Source organism: Colobus angolensis, unplaced genomic scaffold, assembly GCF_000951035.1.
Source record: "Colobus angolensis palliatus isolate OR3802 unplaced genomic scaffold, Cang.pa_1.0 Scaffold255, whole genome shotgun sequence".
Taxonomy (NCBI): domain Eukaryota; kingdom Metazoa; phylum Chordata; class Mammalia; order Primates; family Cercopithecidae; genus Colobus; species Colobus angolensis.
This window is the reverse complement of record NW_012115766.1, coordinates 1579670-1600632: the sequence shown is the minus strand read 5'-3', so window position 1 is coordinate 1600632 and position 20963 is coordinate 1579670. Positions and strand designations below refer to the sequence as shown.

Sequence of the window (20963 nt, the reverse complement as noted above, 5' to 3'; positions counted from 1 at the left end):
AGCCAGGTGTGGTGGCGCACACCTATAATCCCAACTACTCCAGAAGCTGAAGCAAGAGAGTCACTTGAACCTGGGAGGTGGAGGTTGCAGTGAGCCGAGATCATACCACTGCTCTCCAGCCTGGGCAACAGAGCGACACTGTCTCAAAAAAAAAAAAAAAGTGTATTGAAAGCACTTAGCAGTGAACTTGACACATAGTATGCAGAGAGTATTTAGTAAGTGTTGGCTTGCTCCTTTTCTTCATTTAGGAAGTGAGCTAAAAACAGTATTTTTAGTAAATAGTATCTTGATCTTAATGTTATGTGGACTACTCTAACTTCCCTTTTAAATGTATATATATCTAACAACTTAGTTCAACTACAGTCGTGTGTCATTTGACAGGGATATATGTTCAGAGAAATACGTTGTTAGATTTCATCATTGTGGGAACATCACAGAGTATATTTACACAAACCTAGGTGGTATGGCCTACTATACACTTAGGCTATGTGGTATAGCTTATTGCTCCTAGGCTGCAAACCTATACAGCGTATTACTGTCCTGAATGCTGTAGGCAATTGTAACACAATGGCAAGCATTTGTGTATGTGAACATAGTAAAGGTACGGTAAAAATACAGTATTAAAATCTTATGGGGCTGGGCGCAGTGGCTTATGCCTGTAATCCCAGCACTTTGGGAGGCCGAGGCAGGCAGATCACCTAAGGTCAGGAGTTTGAGACCAGCCTTGCCAACATGGTGAAACCTCATCTCTACTAAAAATATAAAAATTAGCTGGGCGTGGTGGCACACACCTGTAATCCCAGCTACTAGGGAAGTTGAGGCAGGAGAATCACTTGAACCCTGGAGGCAGAGCTGGGCGACAGAGCAAGACTCCATCTCAAAAAAAAAAAAAATTTATGGGACCACTATTAAAATCTTACAGGATGACCATTGTATATGTGGTCTGTTGTTGACAAAAATGTCATTATGTGGCAAATGACTATATTAGGTTAACCTAATACATACCTATATTAGATATGTATTTGGTTTTGTTTTTTTGTGTGTGTTTTTTTCTATTAGTGTATCTGGTAATAATCTTAAATAATTGAATCAGTTGGTTAGTTACAATTAAAGCAAACGCCAAAACTCCAACATTACAGTGGATAATCTTAATAACTATTTCCTTTTTTAAAAACCTATAGACTCATAAAAATATTTTGGTTATTAGAATTCTTCCTGTCTAGACCTCACATATTACAGAGAGACACTGAAGTTAGTCTCCTCATTCAAAAAGTGTCTTTTGCCCCTACGTCATTTTGGTGGATACAGATTTACTTAATCCAGTGTTATCCAGGTCACATTCAATATAGGGTTTACTTTATGGACAAAGTAGTAAGTTTATAATACTTAAACTGTTTGCTGTCCTTTAGTGTGAAATTCTGAAGTGTACATGCTTAAAGATGTTTGTAATTCTTTTGTGGAAAATAATGGTTTTATTTATAGCAACCCATTCTGTTCTTGTGCATACTGAAGTGTATTGACCTTCTACCTAGGGGGAAAAAAAACAATAACTCAGACTTGTAAATGCTTTCAATGGTGTTTCAGTTTCATATAAGTATGTAACTTAACCAGCTTCTGGTTACTGGAACAGTACAGGCCACTGTTAAACAATTAAACCACTTTTATAATAATCTAACACCTGCTAAAGCCTTGCATGGACATTTTTACTTATTAAATTATACAAATTTATTCCCTGTGATAAAGCATCAAAAAGCAAAGTACCTGTTATCATATATTATCTCAGCATGACATGGAAATGCCTACCTTGAATTATGGTTTAATCTTACCCTCTTAGCCTCTGTAGAACTTTTAAATAAGAATTGTTTCTATTACTAGTACTTTAATGTAATTTGGTAATTTTAAAAAGCCTCTTAACTCTAATTCAAGGATCTACATAATAAATTCCTCCTTCAGTTTAATGGCTGCCCCCCTCCCCTGCCCGTCACAAAAAAAAAAAAAAAAGGAAAGAAAAGAAAAAAAGTTTATTTGAAGAAATTTTGTTAGACCTTATTGCCGGTAAACCTAGAGTTATATTCAGTGTCAGTTTTTCAAAAGTAGCTTATCCGTGGTATCTGGTAGCATCTGTTTATCCCTAGACCCTATTCAATAGTGGTGTTTTAAAGTGGTCAAAACAGAACAAAAATGTAATTGACATTGAAAACTGACTTTTCTCTTTCAAAGATTAGGTCACTATTTGTTGTATGTACTTTAGCTTTTAGAAAAATGGACTGTAGTCTTTTGAGAAATAAAACTGATATTATTTGCTTTAAAAGCATATATGAAATATTTCTTTTTAGGAGAACCCCCAATCAAAAGAAACTTGTTAAATGAATTTGACAGGATAATAGAAAATCAAGAAAAATCCTTAAAGCCTTCAAAAAGCACTCCAGATGGTAAAATTTGCTTTTTATTTATATCTTTTCTCCCTCTATAGGTATGGTATGTAATATTCTTAGTTATTTTTCTCAGTTCTTTTGGGTGTGTGTATTGGAAAATATTTTACAGTGTAGTTTGTTAAATTTGTATCTTATTATTAAGTGGACTTTTCCTTTATAATATCTAATATGATGCTGAAGTAATTGGAAAGCATGAAATGATGATAAAATAATGACTTTTTTATTTTTAAAAGGCTATAAGAATTTAGTAAAAAGGTAGTGTAATATTTAAAGCTTAGGTTTTGGAGTCCAGTCAGACTTTTGGCCTCCAGCATTACAGCAAATCCATCTTTCCTAAATAACACAATGATTTCTATGGTACCAAATCCAGTGGACATTTCTCAGTCCTCATTTGACTATCTTTCAGCTGCATTTGACATAGTTATCAGTCTTCTCCAGACCACCACATTCTCTTGGTTTTCCTCCTACATTGCCACTCTTTGTCTGTCTTCTTTGCCTGTTTTTCCTTATTCTAAGCAGGAGTGCCCCACGGCTCAGTCCTTGCATCTCTTCTCCATCTAAATTTCATTGTCTGCCAGTTATAACTGCAGACTTAACCTGTCCCTGAACTCCAGACTCATTCATTTGCCTGCTTAATACATTTTGACTTGCATTGCTAATATGCATCTCAAAGTTAACATGTAACCAGTGCTGAACTCCTGACTCCATCCCTGCTCTAAACCTACTTTTTAGGTTGTCTTTTGTTTCTCAACAAGGGGTAGTACCACTCTTAACGTTTTAGTCTTTTGTTTCCTCATAGTTTATACCAACCCATCAACAAGTTCTGTAGGTTCTGCCATCAAAAATGTAACAAGAATTTGATCATTTCTTTCCACCTGTACCCTCAGCACTGTCATGAAGCCATTATCATAGCTTCTAGTTGATCTCCCTGCTTTTGCCCCTTTTCTTCAGGCTGTTCTCAACACTGCAACCAGAGTCATCCTAACACAATGGTCAGATCATGTTACTTGGCTGCTTAAAACTCTCTGGCACCTGTCTTGTTTAGGCTGAAATCCAAAGTTCTTACCATGGAATGCTTGAAAATATGACATGTGTAACTATTGTTCATTATATATATTTGGTTTCTAAGTTTAGATAGGAAGAGTTCATATAGTGAAGGATAATTATATTAAAGACGCTTAGTTCTGAAACACATAGGGTAAATCCCACAAGAAGTAGGAACATCTGGAATTTTCTAACTCATCTCCCATTTGTGATAGAAATTTGAAAGTTACAAACACAGGATGGTTTGAATGTCCAGAAAACTGTGTTTATTTCTGTGGTTTTTTTGTTTGTTTTTGTTTTTCATCCAACTTGTTCTCCAACCTTTAGTGTGCACAAGAATTCTGAAGAGAGTTGAAAATTAAAACAATGTTTACTGGGTTTTGCTTTTTTTTTTTATTTGAGATGTATAAGTAAATTGGTAGGGTAATTTTTACTGTATTATTACTTGATAAGCTGTCTTTAGAGGCTGTATAGGATGTAACTCCTCTCAAGGTATTGAAAGAATGGCATTAGGTAGTATAAGGCACATAGACAAATCGTGTCTTTCTGAAGCAATTGATTTTGACATAGTCCTACGAAGAAGTAAATGGAAGATGTATTCTAACAGTGCTACTGTTGCATGAAATAGTATCATAACTCGCTTGTGGAATTATTTTGAGCCAGTAGATATTCGCTCTTTATTTGATCCTCATATTTTTTATTTTTATATTTTTGAGATGGAGTTTTGCTCTTGTTGCCCAGGCTGGAGTGCAGTGACACGATCTCAGCTGACCTCAACTTCCACCTCCTGGGTTCAAGAGATTCTCCTGCCTCAGCCTCCCGAGTAGCTGGGATTACAGGTGTGTGCCACCACACCTGGCTAATTTTTATATTTTTAGTAGAGAAGGGGTTTCGCCATGTTGGCTAGGCTGGTCTTGAACTCCTGACCTCAGGTGATCCACCTGCCTTGGCCTCCCAGAGTGCTGGGATTACAGAAGTGAGCCACTGTGTCCAATCGAGGATATCTTTATACTCTTATTACTGAGGACCCAAAAGAGCATTTGTTTATGTGGAATATATCTATTGATATTTACCATATTAGAAAGTAAATTGATTAATGTTAAAATTTGTAATATTATGCATTGGTCATTTGGAAGATACGAGTTCACTGAGTTATGTGGATCTTCCAAAAGTTGACAGTTTTATTATGCAGTATTAAACAATCGCTTTCATTGATGCCATTACTGATCAGAAAAGTTTAAGTAGTAGAAACCTGTCAAGCTTACAAAGCCAGATACAAGCTTCCCAAAAATTCTAATTTTCCTCTAAAAGCTTGAATTTTTCCCCTGGCAATAAGTATTGTCACTTATTTTTCTTGTAGTTGACAAGCTTATTTTCATTCATTTTTGAAAAGACATCTACCAAATACGCAAGTCTGAATAACTATAGTTTGTTGGTTATTCTTTCAAGTAAAAGGTATTTCATTAAAAAAAAGCTAGTACAGCTCACAACTCAATCATTTAAGTGTATTTTCTTGAGAAACGCACTGAAGTATGCAATCATAATACACCAACAGTACAAATATCAACAGTGAAAAGGACGTACATAACATCTTACTAATAAGACAGTTTTGACAGCTTGGATTCCCTAAAATGGTTGTAGGTATCTCACAGTCAGGATTCCACCGATTATTTCTTGAGAATCATTGTCCTATAGTATATACATAATAATCTGAATTTACAATATCAGTATGAACTACTGACAAGAAAACTACTAAGGAAAATGTAAGAATTCTTTGCAGTTTTTGTCCTTAGAGTATATAGGTTGAGTATCCCTATCTGAAATGCTTGGGACCAGGACTATTTCAGATTTCAGATTTCAGATTTTAAAATGCTTGCATATACAATGAGATATCTGGGAATAGGACTCAAGTCTAAACATGAAATTTATTTAAGTTTCATAAACACCTTATACATGTAACTTGAATGTAATTTTATACAATATATTAAATAATTTTTGCATGAGACAGTTTAAACTGTGACCCATCGATGTCATGAGGTCAGATGTGGAATTTTCTACTGGCCTCATGTTGGCATTCAAAAAGTTTCAGATTTGGGAGCATTTTGGATTTTCAGATTAGGGATACTCGACCCATATATTATTAAGGATGTGTAGTCAAAATACCGTGTTCAAATGTCACTCAAAATAATTCTTCTGGATGTGGTTACCAATTTGATAGTTAGGTTAGATTCCTTTTTTTCCATTTGTTTTCAATTTTAGGATTTGTCTTTTCTTATTTAATTTTACATTTGAATAAATAAAACATGACATAGTTCATTCATCAGAACTACAAAAAGGTATACTTAGAGTTTGTATTCACCCACCTCTTGCTTTCTGTAGGTAATTTTTTTGTGGTTTTTTTTTTTCCAGGATTCTTTTTAATAAAAATAAGCAAATACATATATGTATATTCTCATTACCCTTTCTTACTCAAAAGATACAGTATATACACCATTTTCCACCTTGTTTGTTGGTTGTTGTTTACTTAAGAATTATTTGGAGATAACTCCTTAATGAGTATATAGAGATCTTCCTCATTCTTTTTTATGGTTACATAGTAGTTGATCATCTGGCTGTATCAGTGTATCCTAGTTTATTCAACCAATTTCCAGCTAGTGGACTTATTGAAGATTTAATTAGGTACAAGTTACACACTGAGAATGAACAATATCTAAAGCTTAGCTTTTAAACCTTCAAAGACTAAATTGTAAATTTGGTATTTGCATCAGAAATTAGCTACACCTTTGAGTTATGATGGTTAACATCAGCTGACTAAATGTATACTGATTTCTGTTGTATGCTTGTACTGTGAGTTATTTGGTGCATAGTCATTATGAATTTCTGAATCAGCAATTTATTTTCATAGTTATCATTTATTGAGCATCCATTCACTGAAAATTTTAAAGTCTGTAATTGTCTCAAATTTTTTGTGTAAGTACAGTAAGATGGATATTCTCTTAGATTTTTAACTAATATGGAATATAAAATAATTGTTTCCTAGGCACAATAAAAGATCGAAGATTGTTTATGCATCACGTTTCTTTAGAGCCGATTACCTGTGTACCCTTTTGGTAAGACATGTTTTAATTTTTCTAAATTCTAACATAGTATGAGAAGAGTCTTGTTTTTGTAAATGAACGTTTCTAAAAATAATGACACTAATATTAAGAGGTTAATGATTTGCTTTATGCGACTTCTAGAGCTGGCGCCAGAGAAAAAGGCAAGTAAGCAAGATAAAAAGGAAACTTTATTACGTAGCCAATGTAAAGAAAGAGGAGACGAGGTTCACCAGTCTCTGGCGGCGGAGGCTGAGGAAGGCGCTCCGGCATTCTTGGGCGAGGTTCCTGGGTCCGCGTATGAGGAGGGGCCGAGGACGTTCACGCTGCGTGCCTGCCGGGAGCGGCTTTTCTGGGAGTGGGAGGGCAATAGGCGGGACACAGGCGTGTCGGGGGGCGTTCCATAGGTGCGGCCAGGTAAATCTCGGTCTCTTCGGATTGACGTCACCTGGCGCATGCCTGGTTGATCTGCACCTTCCCGGGCGCTGGCTACGTTTTCACGCGTGCGGGAAAAGTTGGTGATGAAGAACCCGGAAGTACGCCATCTTAGTCCCCTTTGTTCTTTGTTTCCCTCTCCCTCCGTCCAGACAGTCCAACCTTTTATTGATTATGATGATTGAGGGCGTCGTTGTCTGTCTGACTACTTCCTGCTGTCAGGGGGCGTTGTCATGAAGGTCCATGGTTGGCACCTGGACATAGGGATGTAGGAGCATCTGGTTGAAGGCGACACGGGTGATCTCTTGAACTTTGGCTCAGAGAAATTTGATTAAAAGGGGGGCCAAACATAGGATAAGATAGAGAATTAGTATAGGGATGAGAAATGGGAGCATCTGTTGCACTACTGGTAATAACCATATAGGTGGACCTGGGGTTAAGGGAGTGTTGTAGTTCTTTAATTCTGTTTTAATCCTGTTTAGGGTTTGGATGTTAGTGTCAACTAGGCCTGACTCGTTTATGTAATAGCAGCATTCTTCTCCTAAGAAAAGACATGTTCCTCCTTTCTCCGCTGTAAGAAGATCTAGTGCTCTTCTGTTTTGTGCTGCCACCTGAGCCACTGAAGTGATCTGATGTTGTAAAGAGGCTAGACTTTCAGCCAATGCCTCTATAGCTTCTTGAATTTGGGCGGTTAGAGATAGGGTAGATTGTACAGAGTAGGCAAGGGCCCCAGTTCCAAGTCCTGACGCCACTAAGGAGGAGGCTAGGGAAATCCCGATGACTAAGGGAAGGAAGATGGCCCGTTTTTGGAGATTATTAGGAGAAGAGTTAAATTGTAGGGTGAGTTCAGCCACTTCTGCTTTGCTATATAGAGTTAAGCTAGGTACTAGGGACACTGGGACGCAGAGGGATTGGTTGATGGATGCATGGTTAAGGACCTTGAAGAGAGTTTTATTACACCAGAAATAACCTCCAATGGGGGCTGTCTGGGTTTTCTTGGGTGGTTGAGTGTAATTACACCAGGAGGAGTTTGGGGCAGAGTAGCAGAAAGGAAGGATTGGATTTTCTGGGTTTTGGTATAGTGGGACTTGGAGTAAGAACGGTTTTTGGGAGGTGCTTGTAGAGCCAGCTGTAGCCTTGAAAGCAGTAGGTAAAGGGACTGCCACTAAGGGGGCTTCTTTAAGGGCTGCACAGAGGAAACAGTGGGGGAGATGTGTTATGTTAGCTGCCCGTGTGAAGTTGAACCCTTGAAGGACTAGCTTTAACCATGAGAAGGGGTCTTTGTTGGAGGAGTATAGTTGATCTTGTATGGAGGAGTGTAGTTGATCTTGTAGGGCCTGTTCTTGTGATTGTATGGCTAAGGTTAAATTTTGTAGGTGTTTTATATTTTTAGGGAGGGAGTTTTCTTGTTGGACTAGTGTCCTTTTGATTAAGAGGGTAGCAGTCAGATATGAAGCTGACCATCTAGCGTAGAGTCCTCCCTTTTACCCCGTCCGCCCATCAGGAGTCCCACGGGTCTTGGATATTTAGTTGATGTTGATAGGGTACAGACTGTACGTTTTGGGTGAAGACGTGATCTCCATCATATACATAGTGGATTTTACAGTATTGATGGGGCATCCTAGGTTTAGTTTTTGCCAGGAGTTTTTACAGTTATATTCTGTTTGGTCATATAGAAAGCAGAGAAACGGGTTAGGCCATCTATTTTTGCAAGAAGCGAGGGTGAAATTTATGGTGAGGAGGGACTGACAGCCTTGGCGGGGGGCAGTCTGCAGTGCCTTGTAGCTGTGAATGTTGTTTGTTATTGGCTTTCCATGTCTCAACTATAGAGAATCTCCATACAAAAGTGGGGTTAGTAATGGACGTTGAAGTGTATGAGAAGAATAGTAATGTAAGTATAAAGTAGGACTTCATCTTGAGTGTCATCACAGAGTACACCTTGCCAGTGGAGGTATTCTATAAAGGTGAGTAAGCAGGAAAACCACTGTGATGGGCTATGATCTGGTGGCAAGTAGGGATCTGGGGTAATATACTGGAATTGTGTTATGTTTATATAGAGTATGGTGAGAAATCGGGATAAGCATAAGAGGTCAGGGAACATGTGGTGGTTGAGGGAGTTTGGTGAGTTTGAGGTGGGTAGGGGCAAGTCTAGTAGATGTCCACTGTTTGTCTTCTGTGGGGGCTTTCTTTAATTGTGATATGTGGACCCAGTGCGAGTGTCCTAGAAGTTTGGCTGCTGTGTATGTGGATAGGAGGACAGTATATGGGCCTTTCCACCTGGGCTGAAGATCTTTGGCTTGGATATCTTTTAAGTATACTTGGTCTTCTGGGCTAAGAGAGAGATGTGGGCTATAGGTATCTGTTGGAGGGGGGTGTGCTAGTTCTGCATGTTGTCTTAGGAGTTGTCTCAAGAGGGTGAGGTATGGAAGATAATTTGCCAGCGGGGAAGAAAGGGTGGGTAACTACTGGAGAGTGAGAGGCCAGCCGTAGACTAGTTCAAACGGACTGAGGCCTGTCGGACTCCGTGGGGCAGCTCGCAGCCGGGTTAGGGCCAGGGGAAGGAGAGTTACCCACAATTGTCGAGTCTCGAGTGAGAGTTTGGTGAGTTGTTGCTTGATGAGCCCGTTGGCCTTCTCTACTTTACCGGAGGACTGAGGTCTATAAGGGATGTGGAGTTTCCAGGTAATGTGTAGGAGGGTCGCCACTAGCCGGACTACTTTGGAGATGAACGCTGGGCCATTGTCAGACTGGAGAGTGAGTGGGAGGCCAAACCTAGGAATAATGTGTTCAGTAAGCGTGGAAGCAACTATATTGGCAGTTTCTCCTGTAGTAGGATAGGCTTCTATCCATCCTGAGAAGGTATCAACGAGGGTTAAGAGATATTTGAATTTTTTATGTTTTGGCATGTGGGTAAAGTCAATCTGCCAATCTTCGTCTGGTTGGTGCCCTCTGAGTTGATGGCTTGGATGGGGGTTGTGCAGTGCGCCTTCAGGGTTTGACTTGAGGCATGTGGAACACTGTTGATTGATAATAATTAGGTGTTTCATGAGTGTGGGGCAGTGGATGAGGGGGCTTAGGAGGTTATATAGAGGTTTGGGTCCTATGTGTAGGGAATTATGTATGTCTTTTAGAATGGTGTGGAGTTGTGTTTTAGGAATAACTAATTTATTATTGAGGTAAATCCAATTGTCTGCGGCTAGTTTGGCTGTTGAATCTTGTAATAGTTTAGTCTTTTCCTCTTGGGTATAATTAGGGGTATATCGAGGAGAAAGGAAACAAACAGAAGGAAGTGTGGGAGTGGAGAATCTGGCAGCCGATTTGGCAGTGGTGTCAGCAAAATCATTGCCAGCCGCCACTGGGTTAGATGGAGTCTGATGACTTTTACAGTGTATGATGGCTGCTCTGGAAGGCGCTGATACAGCATCTAGCAGTTCGAGTATTTGTTTCTTGTTGACTATAGGGGTGCCACTGGTGGTTAGGAACCCTCTCTCTTTCCAGATGACAGAATGGGTGTGTGCAATTAAGAAGGCGTACTTAGAGTCTGTGTATATGTTCACTGTTTTTCCTTTGGATAGGAGGAGAGCCCTAGTTAGTGTGATGAGTTCTGCCTGATGTGATGTTGTTCCTTACGGTAAAGGCTTAGCCTCTAGGACAGTAGAAGATGTAACTACCGCGTATCCTGCCTGTCCCCTTGAGAATTTATAAAAGAACTGCCATCTACAGATAGGGTTAACTGTGAGCCTTCTAAGGGCTGCTCATGTAAATGTAAGTGACTAGGTGGTTGGGCCTCTAAAAGTTCTGGACAGGAGTGTTCAGTATGAGGTTGCTTGAGAGGGTCAGGAAGTAAGGTTGCTGGATTCAGAGAGGAACATACTCCTAGGGCAATGGTGGAGTCTTCTATGAACAAGAAGTGAAAGAGTTGGAGTCTGGATGGGGTTAGATGGTTAATACTTTTGTGGGCAATAAGATCTTGAAGGCGGTAAGTAGAGAAGACTGTTAGGTTACAACCTCTAATGAGTTTCTTTGCTTCTTGGGTTAGGCAGGCTGCTGCTGCTAGGGCCCGAAGACAGGGCTGCCACCCTTGTATGGTGGGGTCTAATTGTTTAGATAGATATGCCACGGGGTGGTAGGTGGCGCCTATAGATTGGGCTAAAAGGCCCAGTGCAACTTTTTGTCTTTCATCCGTGAAAAGCTGTAAGGGACGTTGGAAGTCTGGGAGTGAGAGAGTAGGGTGTGAGAGAAGGCAGTTTTTCAGGTGAGTGAAATGTTTATAGATTAACTTTAGGTTAGACAAAGGTCCTTGGGGAGTCTCCTTGACAGCTGCGTATAGAGGTTTAGCTAAGATTCCGAAATTAGGAATCCAGTGTCTGAAAAACCCTACTAAGCCTAGGAAGGATTGGATTTCCTTAGCGTCTTGAAGAGGAGAAAGATTTTGTATTAGAATTAAACGGTCTGTGGTAAGTGAGCACGTCGTAGGAGTGATTTTAATACCTAAATATGTGACATATTGTTGTGAGAGTTGAGCTTTGTGTTTGGATACTCGGTAGCCTTCGGATCCTAGATGATTAAGGAGGATTGCAGTGTCTAAAAGAGAGTCCTGTCTCGTGGGACTACAGAGTAAAAGGTCATCTACATATTGGAGAATTTTACTATTGGTAAGAGGACAGGAGGCTAAGTCTTTTGCTAGGGCCTGCCCAAAGAAATGGGGGCTGTCTCAGAACCCTTGGAGAAGCACTGTCCATGTCAGTTGGGTGGAGGTATGGGTGTCTGGGTCTTCCCATGTAAAAGCAAAGAGAAACTGACAATCTGGATGTAAGGGAATAGAGAAAAATGCATCTTTTTAGATCCAGCACCGTAAAGTGTGTTGTGTTAGGTGGGATAAGAGAAAGAAGGGTATAAGGATTGGGAACTACTGGATGGGTGGGGCAAACAGCCTCGTTGGTAAGACTTGCACTAACTGTAAAGTTCCATCTGCCTTCTTTACAGGTAGGATTGGGGTGTTGCAAGGAGAATGAGTGGGGATGAGGATGTGTTGGTTGAGTAACCTAGTAATGATTGGTTTTAGTCCTCGTAAGTGTTGTGGAGAGAGAGAGAACTGTGGGTGGGTTGGAAACTGAGATGGTTTCTTAAGTTTTATAAGTATTGGTGGATGATGGTGCGCCACGACAGGAGTGGAGGTGTCGCACACTTGGGAGTCTACAGGAATGAGGAAATCAGGAAAAGGGTTAGTAGGATTGTCGGAGTCATTTGAGTTAGCTAATACTAGAAGCAGATGGCGGGTGGGGTGGGGGGCGCTAGTAGGGATGGTGATACAGGCTTTCAGTTGACTTAAGACATCTCGGCCTAGTAGAGGAGTGGGGCATGAGGGGATGATGAGGAACGAGTGTGCAAAATAGTTGTCGGCCAGGCAGCAATTAAGAGGTGGGGTTTTCCGAGGGCTGGACGGGGAGCCATTGACTCCTACAACAGAAATATTGGAGGGAAGGCTAGGCCCTTCGAAAGACGGCGAAACAGAGTAGGTAGCGCCGCTGTTGATTAAAAAATTAATTGTCTTACCCACTACCAGGAGAGTTACCCGCGGCTCGGCGAGGGTGATGGAGGTCCCCGAGTCCCGGCACCGTCAGTCGTTGTCCAGATGTAAGAGCTGGAAGGAGCTCCCAGGATCCTGAGAAGGGACATCACGTTGAGGTGACATGCCCGTTTTCAGGGTGGGGCAGTCTGACTTCCAATGCCCTTCTTAATGGCACGCTGGGCACGGAGTTGTTGGGAGACAAGGGTTAGAACACTTTTTAGGCCGGGCGCGGTGGCTCAAGCCTGTAATTCCAGCACTTTGGGAGGCCGAGATGGGCGGATCACGATGTCAGGAGATCGAGACCATCCTGGCTAACACAGTGAAACCCCGTCTCTACTAAAAAATACAAAAAACTAGCCGGGCGAGGTGGCAGGCGCCAGCTCGCAGTAGCTGGCAGTAGTCCCAGCTACTTGGGAGGCTGAGGCAGGAGAATGGCGTGAACCCGGCAGGCGGAGCTTGCAGTGAGCTGAGATCCGGCCACAGTACTCCAGCCCGGGCGACAGAGCGAGACTCCGCCTCAAAAAAAATAAAATAAAATAAAATAAAAAAACACTTTAGCCCAGTGTCCAGCTACTCCGCACTTGTAGCACGGCGGTGTTGGCTTAGGCGGTTGGGGACTCTGGGGACGTGTATCAGCTCAATGCCCTGGGGCACTGCATTTATAGCAAGCCCCTTTTGTTGTCTTTGAGTTTCTGGGGGTTTTGCTCTCTGGTTTTGGGTTAAGGCTAGGCTGCAGAGTAGCAAGTAAGGCTTGGGTCTGGAGCTGTACCTTCTGTTTTAGGCGGGCCTGTCATTGGGCCTCAGCGTTTCCTCCCTTGAATTATAGACCTTGAAGGCCGACTTGACTAGGTCTTGAATAGGAGTTTGGGGTCCATCCTCTGCCTTTAGGAGTTTTTTCTGAATATCTGAGGCTGATTGTGAAATAAAATATGCTAGAATAGTGGCCCTGGCTGGGGAAACTGGGTCTAACCGAGTGTATTGAGTTAAAGCCTCAGTTAGCCTGTTTAAAAATGTGGCCAGATTCTCATCTGGACCTTGAATAATTTCTTTTAGTTTATTAAAATTTACTACCTTATTTGAGGCTGCCTGCATACCAGCCAGAAGACATTGAGTCATCATATCTCATCTTCAGCTGCCTGGCTGGCCTACTTGGTATTCCCAGTCTGGGTCTATAGAGGGGACTGCTTGTTCCCCTAGTGGGAAGGTGGGGTCTGTTAAGTGTAGTTGGTTGGCATGCTGCCTGGCGGCCGCTAGGATGCACTCTTGCTCCTCAGGGTTTAGCGTAGAGGTAAGAATAACCTGGAGATCATGCCAGGTTAAATCGTAGGCCTGGCAAAGGTATCTAAATTCTTTGGTGTAAATTGTAGGATTGGCAGAAAAATCTAAACGTTTTTCAAGTTTTGAAAGATCTGCTAGTGAGAAGGGAACATGAACTCTAACTACACCCTCCGTTCCGCCCACCTCACACAAGGGTGCTAAGACCGCAGGGAGGTTGGATAGGGTGGAAGTAGGAGCGGGGGTAGTCAGGCAATCTTTAGAGCGGGTATGGGCACATATAGGTGAACTAAGGTGACCAGGCAGAAGTGCTGAGGGGTTGGAGGGAGGTGTAGTCTCAACAATGGTGGGAGGGACCGAGGAGGAGGACGGAACAACAGCGAGAGCGGAAGAGGAAGGTGGAGCCGAAAGAGAATGTGGGGCTGAAGCAGGAGGGGGAGGTAGAGTATACGGCGGGAGTGGAAGGGAGGGAGGGGAAGTAAGGTCTTCGGGCAAGTCAGACAGAAAGGATGACTCCTCCTTTTCAGACTTTGTTAGGCCTGCGTCCTTAGCCAACATGACTTGGGCCAAGGAACACTGGCTACACAAGTCCGGACAAGAACACAAGGCCCAAAATCCTTGTATATAGTTAATTTCGGAACACTTGCCTAAGCGTCGGCAGAAATTACCGAGGTTGACTAAAATGTTACGGTCTAGAGTGCCTTCAGGCGGCCATTGAGACTGGTTGTCTAATTATATTGTGGCCACGTCACAGTGAAGAGGAACACCAGTTGCCTTCGCCTAAGATCTTGTTCTAATTGTAAAGTTTTGAGATTTTTTAGAAGACTCCCTAAATGGGAGTCTCTAGGTATTTTGGATTGGGGGTTTCCCATTGCCTTCCTCTCGCCTATGGGCGGAAATGGAAACTGATCTACCTGGCTACAAAGCGTCCTTTGGAGCCACTAGAGACCGGTGAAAGGCTCCTGGAGCCAGAATGGAGATTACCTCTAGGCGGACGTCTCCGTCCTGGACGGGTCTCCCACGGAACGGAATGGAGTTCCTTTGGGCAGACATCTCTGCCTTTGGGAACTCCCCTGTGGGTCACCTGGTGACCAGAAAACAACCTTGGGCCTGTGCAGGACTTCTGGCCAAGGAGTATGAGAGGGAGGCAAGAGGTACTCACCCCTAGGAGACTTGGAGGTGCGGAAAGCGATGTCTAGGTTCTGGTCCGTCCACAGTGTGGAAGGAGGAGGCTCCTCGGACCTTGGGGGCCCTGAGGAGTGGTCTCTTCCCGGGTTTCGGCACCAACTGATTTGCTTTATGTGACTACTAGAGCGGGCGCCAGACAAAAAGGCAAGTAAGCAAGATAAAAAGGAAACTTTATTACATAGCCAATGTAAAGAAAGAGGAGACGAGGTTCACCAGTCTGCGACGGCGGAGGCTGAGGAAGTCGCTCCAGCGTTCCGGCAAGGTTCCTGGGTCCGCCTATGAGGAGGGGCCGAGGAAGTTCGCACTGTGCGCCTGCCGGGAGCAGCTTTTCTGGGAGTGGGAGGGCAATAGGTGGGACACGGGCGTGTGGGGGTCGTTCCGTAGGTGCGGCCAGGTAAATCTCGGTCTCTTCGGATTGACGTCACCTGGCGCATGCCCGGTGATCTGCACCTTCCCAGGCGCCGGCTACATTTTCGCGCGCGCGGGAAAAGTTGGTGATGAAGAACCTGGAAGTACGCCATCTTAGTCCCCTTTGTTCTTTGTTTCCCTCTCCCTCCGTCCAGAGAGTTAACATTTCCCTTTATGAAAGCCTGCATCAGGATGAAATAATTCTGTACTTTGGTAGTTTTTATAGTGCTGTTCATATCATTATTTTATTTTTTTAATTTTATGACAGCTTTGTAAAGTAGACAGATTTTTATTCTAATTTTATTGATGAAGTACTAAGGTTGAAAGGAATTAAGGAAATGGCTCGAAGTCAATTAACAAAAAGATTGCAAATATTAAAAATATCCTTTTACCTCTCCTCTCTAAACCTTTCGAAAAGTACTAAGATAATTTTTTTAATGTGTAATTCCCAAGAACAATGACCAGAAGAAACAACAACAAAAGTTTGGAAACCAAAAACATGAAGGATTTACTAAGCATGAGAAAGCTAAAACCTGACACTAGAGCAAACAGAGACGCTTTCCCCTAAAAACCTGAGAAAGATTGAAATTGGCAGCAACATGTACTTCTGAAGGTGAAGTAGAAAATAGGAAGGTTAGGGTGAAATTCTTTTTAAGAAATATTTATATTTCCTCCCCCACTGCAAATAGGCGGTTATCCTTCTTCCTCCAGGAAATCAGATGTTTGTTTTTTGAAAAAGATGAATTGAGAGGATTCTGAATTGAAGGTGGGCTGGAGGGAGGAGACACAAGGCACAATTGAGGGAAAGATACTAAAATGAAACATCAGATACAAATCTGTGTGTCAAGCAGTGAGACCTAGCTCCTTCCCACACTTGGTTCCTAAATGCTGGCAGGCAGGCCCTTTAGGCATGAGAATGGAAGATTTTTTTTTTCTGGGGAATATGCCTGACCCAATAGAAAAGACCAAAACATACTGACAGTTGAGGATACTCAGATGAAATAGTATAGCCAGTCATCAGACCATGAAGCTAACTGTTAACATGCATAGAGCTTCCAGGAAGCTATTAAGTGCTTCACATTTAAATAAGAAAAGATAGTCAAAGATAACTAGTCATTGGAAGAAAGCTACTATGAAACATAGTCACCAAAGTACAAAATCCATAGCAGAAAGGAACCTAGAGGAAATAGACTATGAAAACTTTATAAAAACCTACTAATATTCTCAGGTAAGAAAAGAAAAAACAGCCATAAAATAATAACAAGTTGCTGTAAAAAGCTGTTAGAAATTTAAAAATATGATAGCACAAATAAATTAGTAGAAATAATGGAAGATAAGAATCATGAAAGTTCCCAGAATATAGAATAAAATGAAAAAATGTATGAAAATTCAATCCTGTGGGTCTATCATCTGAAAATAGAGTTTGAGAAGGAAGGCACAGAAGAAAAATTTTACAAAGAAATTTTAAAATAAATAATTTAAAAAGTTTTACTAGTACTGAAGGACATGAGTTTCCTTAATTAAAGGGGGCCACTGAATGAACACAGAAGTAAAAGTGACCCACAGTAAGGTACATCCTTGTGAATTTTTAGAATAATAGGGGTAGACAGGAACCTTAAATTCATTAGAGGACCAAGAAGTTAGGTTTCAAATTGTTTCAAGTCATAATAGTATGAATTCTCTTATTATCAACAATGTAATCCAGAAGAAGGTAGATCTTATATAATACAGAGCAGTGCCTTCAAATAACTAAGAGAAAATGATTTCCAACCTAGAATCTGAATTAAGTGTGAGGGTAGACATTTTTCAGATGTGAAGTACTAAAAGATTTCTTGTGTGCTTTTCTCAGGAAACTAACCAAAACAAATGCATAAACCAAGAAGGAGGAAGGTATAGGACTTAAGAAACAAGAATTCAACATAGAGGCAAAGGGAGCTCTCAGGATGATATTCAAGGGAGATCCCAGAGTAGGTGTGTTGCTAAGTCTAGAAAGGCAGCTAGACTGCTCTGGAACTGAAGAAGATAAGAGACTTTGGAAGAGTTTGCCTTCAAGATAAAAATAAAGCAGTACCTGCATGTTTTAATGTATTAGGAAACTTCTTGGTCAAGATGGTGAATTGAGGCCAGGCACGGTGGCTCACGCCTGTAATCCAGCACGTTGGGAGGGTGAAGTGGGTGGATCACTTGAGGCCAGGAGTTCGAGACCAGCCTGGCCAACATGGTAAAAATCCCATCTCTACTGAAAATACAAAAATTAGCCAGGCGTGGTGGCACACGCCTGTAATCCCAGCTACTCTGGAGGCTGAAGCACGAGAACCGCTTGAACCTTTGAGGTGGAGGTTGTGGTGAGATTGCACCACTGCACTTCAGCCTGGGTGACAGAGTGAGACTCTGTCTCAAAAAAAAAAAGTGAATTGAACATACTCATCTCCCTTCTTTACCCTCCAAACTTTTACCAAAACATCATTGAAGAAACTTACACACACACACACACAAAAAAAACAAGGAAAATAGGAAATGACAAAGTAACTAAATTTCTCAAAGCATGCAGAAGGAAACTGAATAGGAGCTGGTGGTGGGGACAGCAGAGAACCAACGATTTTACACTCAGGTCTCAAAAGCTTAGGAATTGGTGGCTTCATTTCTTATCTTTAGAATTGGGTGGTGCAGAAGGAGGAAGCCAAAATGGGATAAGTTGAAATTATGTTTAAGAAGCAGTACTCACCGGGTATGGTGGCTCACGTGGAGGCCAAGGTGGGTGAATCACCTGAGGTCAGGAGTTCGAGACCAGTCTGACCAACGTGGTGAAACCCCGTCTTTGTTAAAAATGCAAAAATTAGCCGGGCATGGTGGCATGCCCTTGTAATCCCAGCTACTCAGGAGGCTGAGGTGGGAGAACTGCTTGAACCCAGCAGGTGGAGGCTGCAGTGAGCCAAGACTCTCTCCTGCATCATTGATTTTTTCCTAATAGATTGTTCTCATCACCCTAAGCAGTTGTTGTACATCTCACCTCTTAAAAAGAAGAGACTTTCTAAACTAATCTCACCAGTCCATTTTCTTGCTTCTCTTAAAGCCCAACTCATTAGAATTGACCCTACTGTTTTCACTTCATCTCTTTGAGTACTCTCCTGAACCCACTCTAGTCAGTCCTTTCAGTGGAACTGGTCCCCCTGCTTACCTCCCTACTCCTCAATATACAGTGAATTCTCATCAAAGAAGCCAGGGGATCCTTTTAAACATAAGACAGATTATGTCATTTCTTTACTCAGAACTATTCCATGGTGTGCCATCTCAGAGTAGAGACTAAAAGCCCTTGTCATGGTGTGCAGATTCTTGATGATCTGTCTGCTTTGCTATTTTTCCAGTCTCACCTTCTAATGTTCCCCTTGTTTTCCTTGCTCCAAGCACACTTATGTCTAGGCCAATTGACATACTTGTTTGCCTGTTTTCTTCCACTGAAATATACATGCAAAAACAAAATTTTGTTAACTGTGTTCCTCAGCAAAACAATGTCTGGCACCTGGTAGGAATTCATTAAATAGTTGATGGATAGATGAATGGATAACTAAAGGAATAACTTCAAGTTCCAGGTATTCAGGGTTTGGTAAAAGGAAATCTGGGGTTTTCAGCAAGATGTCAAGTATTAGGAAGAGTATGTATGCTGAGAAAGGTGATTAATTTTGGACATGTTGAGTTTGAAATGAATGTGAAGCATCAAGGTACAGATGTCTGATGCTATACATAGTGTAAAATGTAGGAACAACCCTAGGGGAAAAGTTGGGCATGAGGATAAAGGATATTTTCATTGTTAGGTGATAATTTAAGCAATGGAAATGACTCACATTAGTGAGGGAAAGTGTCTAAGGAAGACATCCAACTTTGGAGACTTTTTTTTTAGGAATCAGGAAGAGGTAAAACCAGTAAAAGAGGTACAGTGATGGTGAGAAATTTAAAAGAAGGAAAATGTAAACTGTTATAGCTGTCAGGAAAGTTGAGTAGAGTGAGTTTGTGTGTATCTCGCGTGCATCTGGGAGGTCATTAACAACTTTCTTGAGAATAGTTTCTGTAGAGTAGTGGGAGAAATGAGAGTTTATTGAGTAGAAATTGAGGAAGTGAAAATAGCTACATTACCTATTGAGGAAGGTTGACTATGGAGTGTAGGTAACAGTGAGTATTAGCTTGAGGCAGAGATAAAGGCGAGTGAGAAAATAAGAGTTTTAAAGTAGGCAAGACTTTTGGGCTAAATGAAGAGGGCACTTTTAAAAAGGTATAAATAATAGAAGAGAGAAAAGAGAGCGTTGCAGGATAATTGAAAGAGGGGGTCTCCTGAGGAGACTGAGGTATTAGGCGGGGTAGAGAGTTCAGGTGAAGATGTGAAGGTGAGAGAAGAGGATGGGTAGACATTTCCCCAGTGAAGGAGGTAAGCAGTACTGTGATGGAATTGGAGGGGACACACTGAGAGGGTCCACAGTTCACAGACTCTTCTATTATGTGTTATATGAAGTAGATTGTAAAATCAAAGGCTAGGAATGATCGTGTGAGAAACGGTTATAGCCTTGAAAAGTGGTATTGTTTTGGAATGGCAACCATGATGAATGCAAAACAGTTATCAGAATAGGATCACCATATAGCAAATGAGGGTCTGCAGAAAAGGCATATTCCTAAATATCTGTGTACTAGTCAATAAACTTAAATATTTATATTTTCTCCCCATTGAAGCACAACTAAGGAACGTCAAGAGATACAGCATCCAAATTTTACTGCACCTGGTCAAGAATTTCTGTCTAAATCTCATTTGTATGAACATCTGACTTTGGAAAAATCTTCAAGCAATTTAGCAGTTTCAGGACATCCATTTTATCAAGTTTCTGCTACAAGAAATGAAAAAATGAGACACTTGATTACTACAGGCAAACCAACCAAAGTCTTTATTCCACCTTTTAAAACTAAATCACATTTTCACAGAGATGAACAGTGTGTTAGGAATATTAACTTGGAGGAAAACAAACAAAAACAAAACATTGATGGACATGGCTCTGGTGATAGTAAAAGTAAGATTGATGTCAATGAGATTCATCAGTTTAACAAAAACAACTCCAATCAAGCAGCAACTGTAATTTTCACAAAATGTGAAGAAGAACCTTTAGGTATTGTATGACAATTTGTGTGATGAATTTTTGCCTTTCAGTTAGATATTTCCCTTATTAAATAATGTCCTGATGGTTTTACCCCTTTGGTGGTGATAATTTTAAAACTCTTTTTTATGCTTTAGATTTTCTAAATCCAAAGATTAGGTTTAAATTATTCTAATGTTTCTTTCAAAGATAACTACTTGTGGACTTGTTAAAAAAAAATTAGACACACAATCTAGGACTGCTGTTACTGGAATATATTTTCTATCATGCTACTAATTTTCTTTTAAAAATGAGATAAAAATAGGGCCGGGATGCCTGTAATCCCAGCATTTTGGGAGACCAAGGCAGGCGGATTACCTGAGGTCAGGAGTTCAAG

The 20963-nt window shown here is 41.2% G+C and overlaps 1 protein-coding gene across 1 annotated transcript in view; it reads left to right on the top strand.

The window, feature by feature from the left end:
• Positions 1–20963, top strand: part of BRCA2 (breast cancer 2, early onset) — a 92697-nt gene that overhangs the window by 32838 nt on the left and 38896 nt on the right. The window contains exons 12-14 of the mRNA XM_011946939.1: positions 2337–2432; positions 6520–6589; positions 20172–20599. Coding sequence (XP_011802329.1) covers positions 2337–2432; positions 6520–6589; positions 20172–20599 — 594 coding nt within the window. The remainder of the gene's footprint in view (positions 1–2336; positions 2433–6519; positions 6590–20171; positions 20600–20963) is intronic.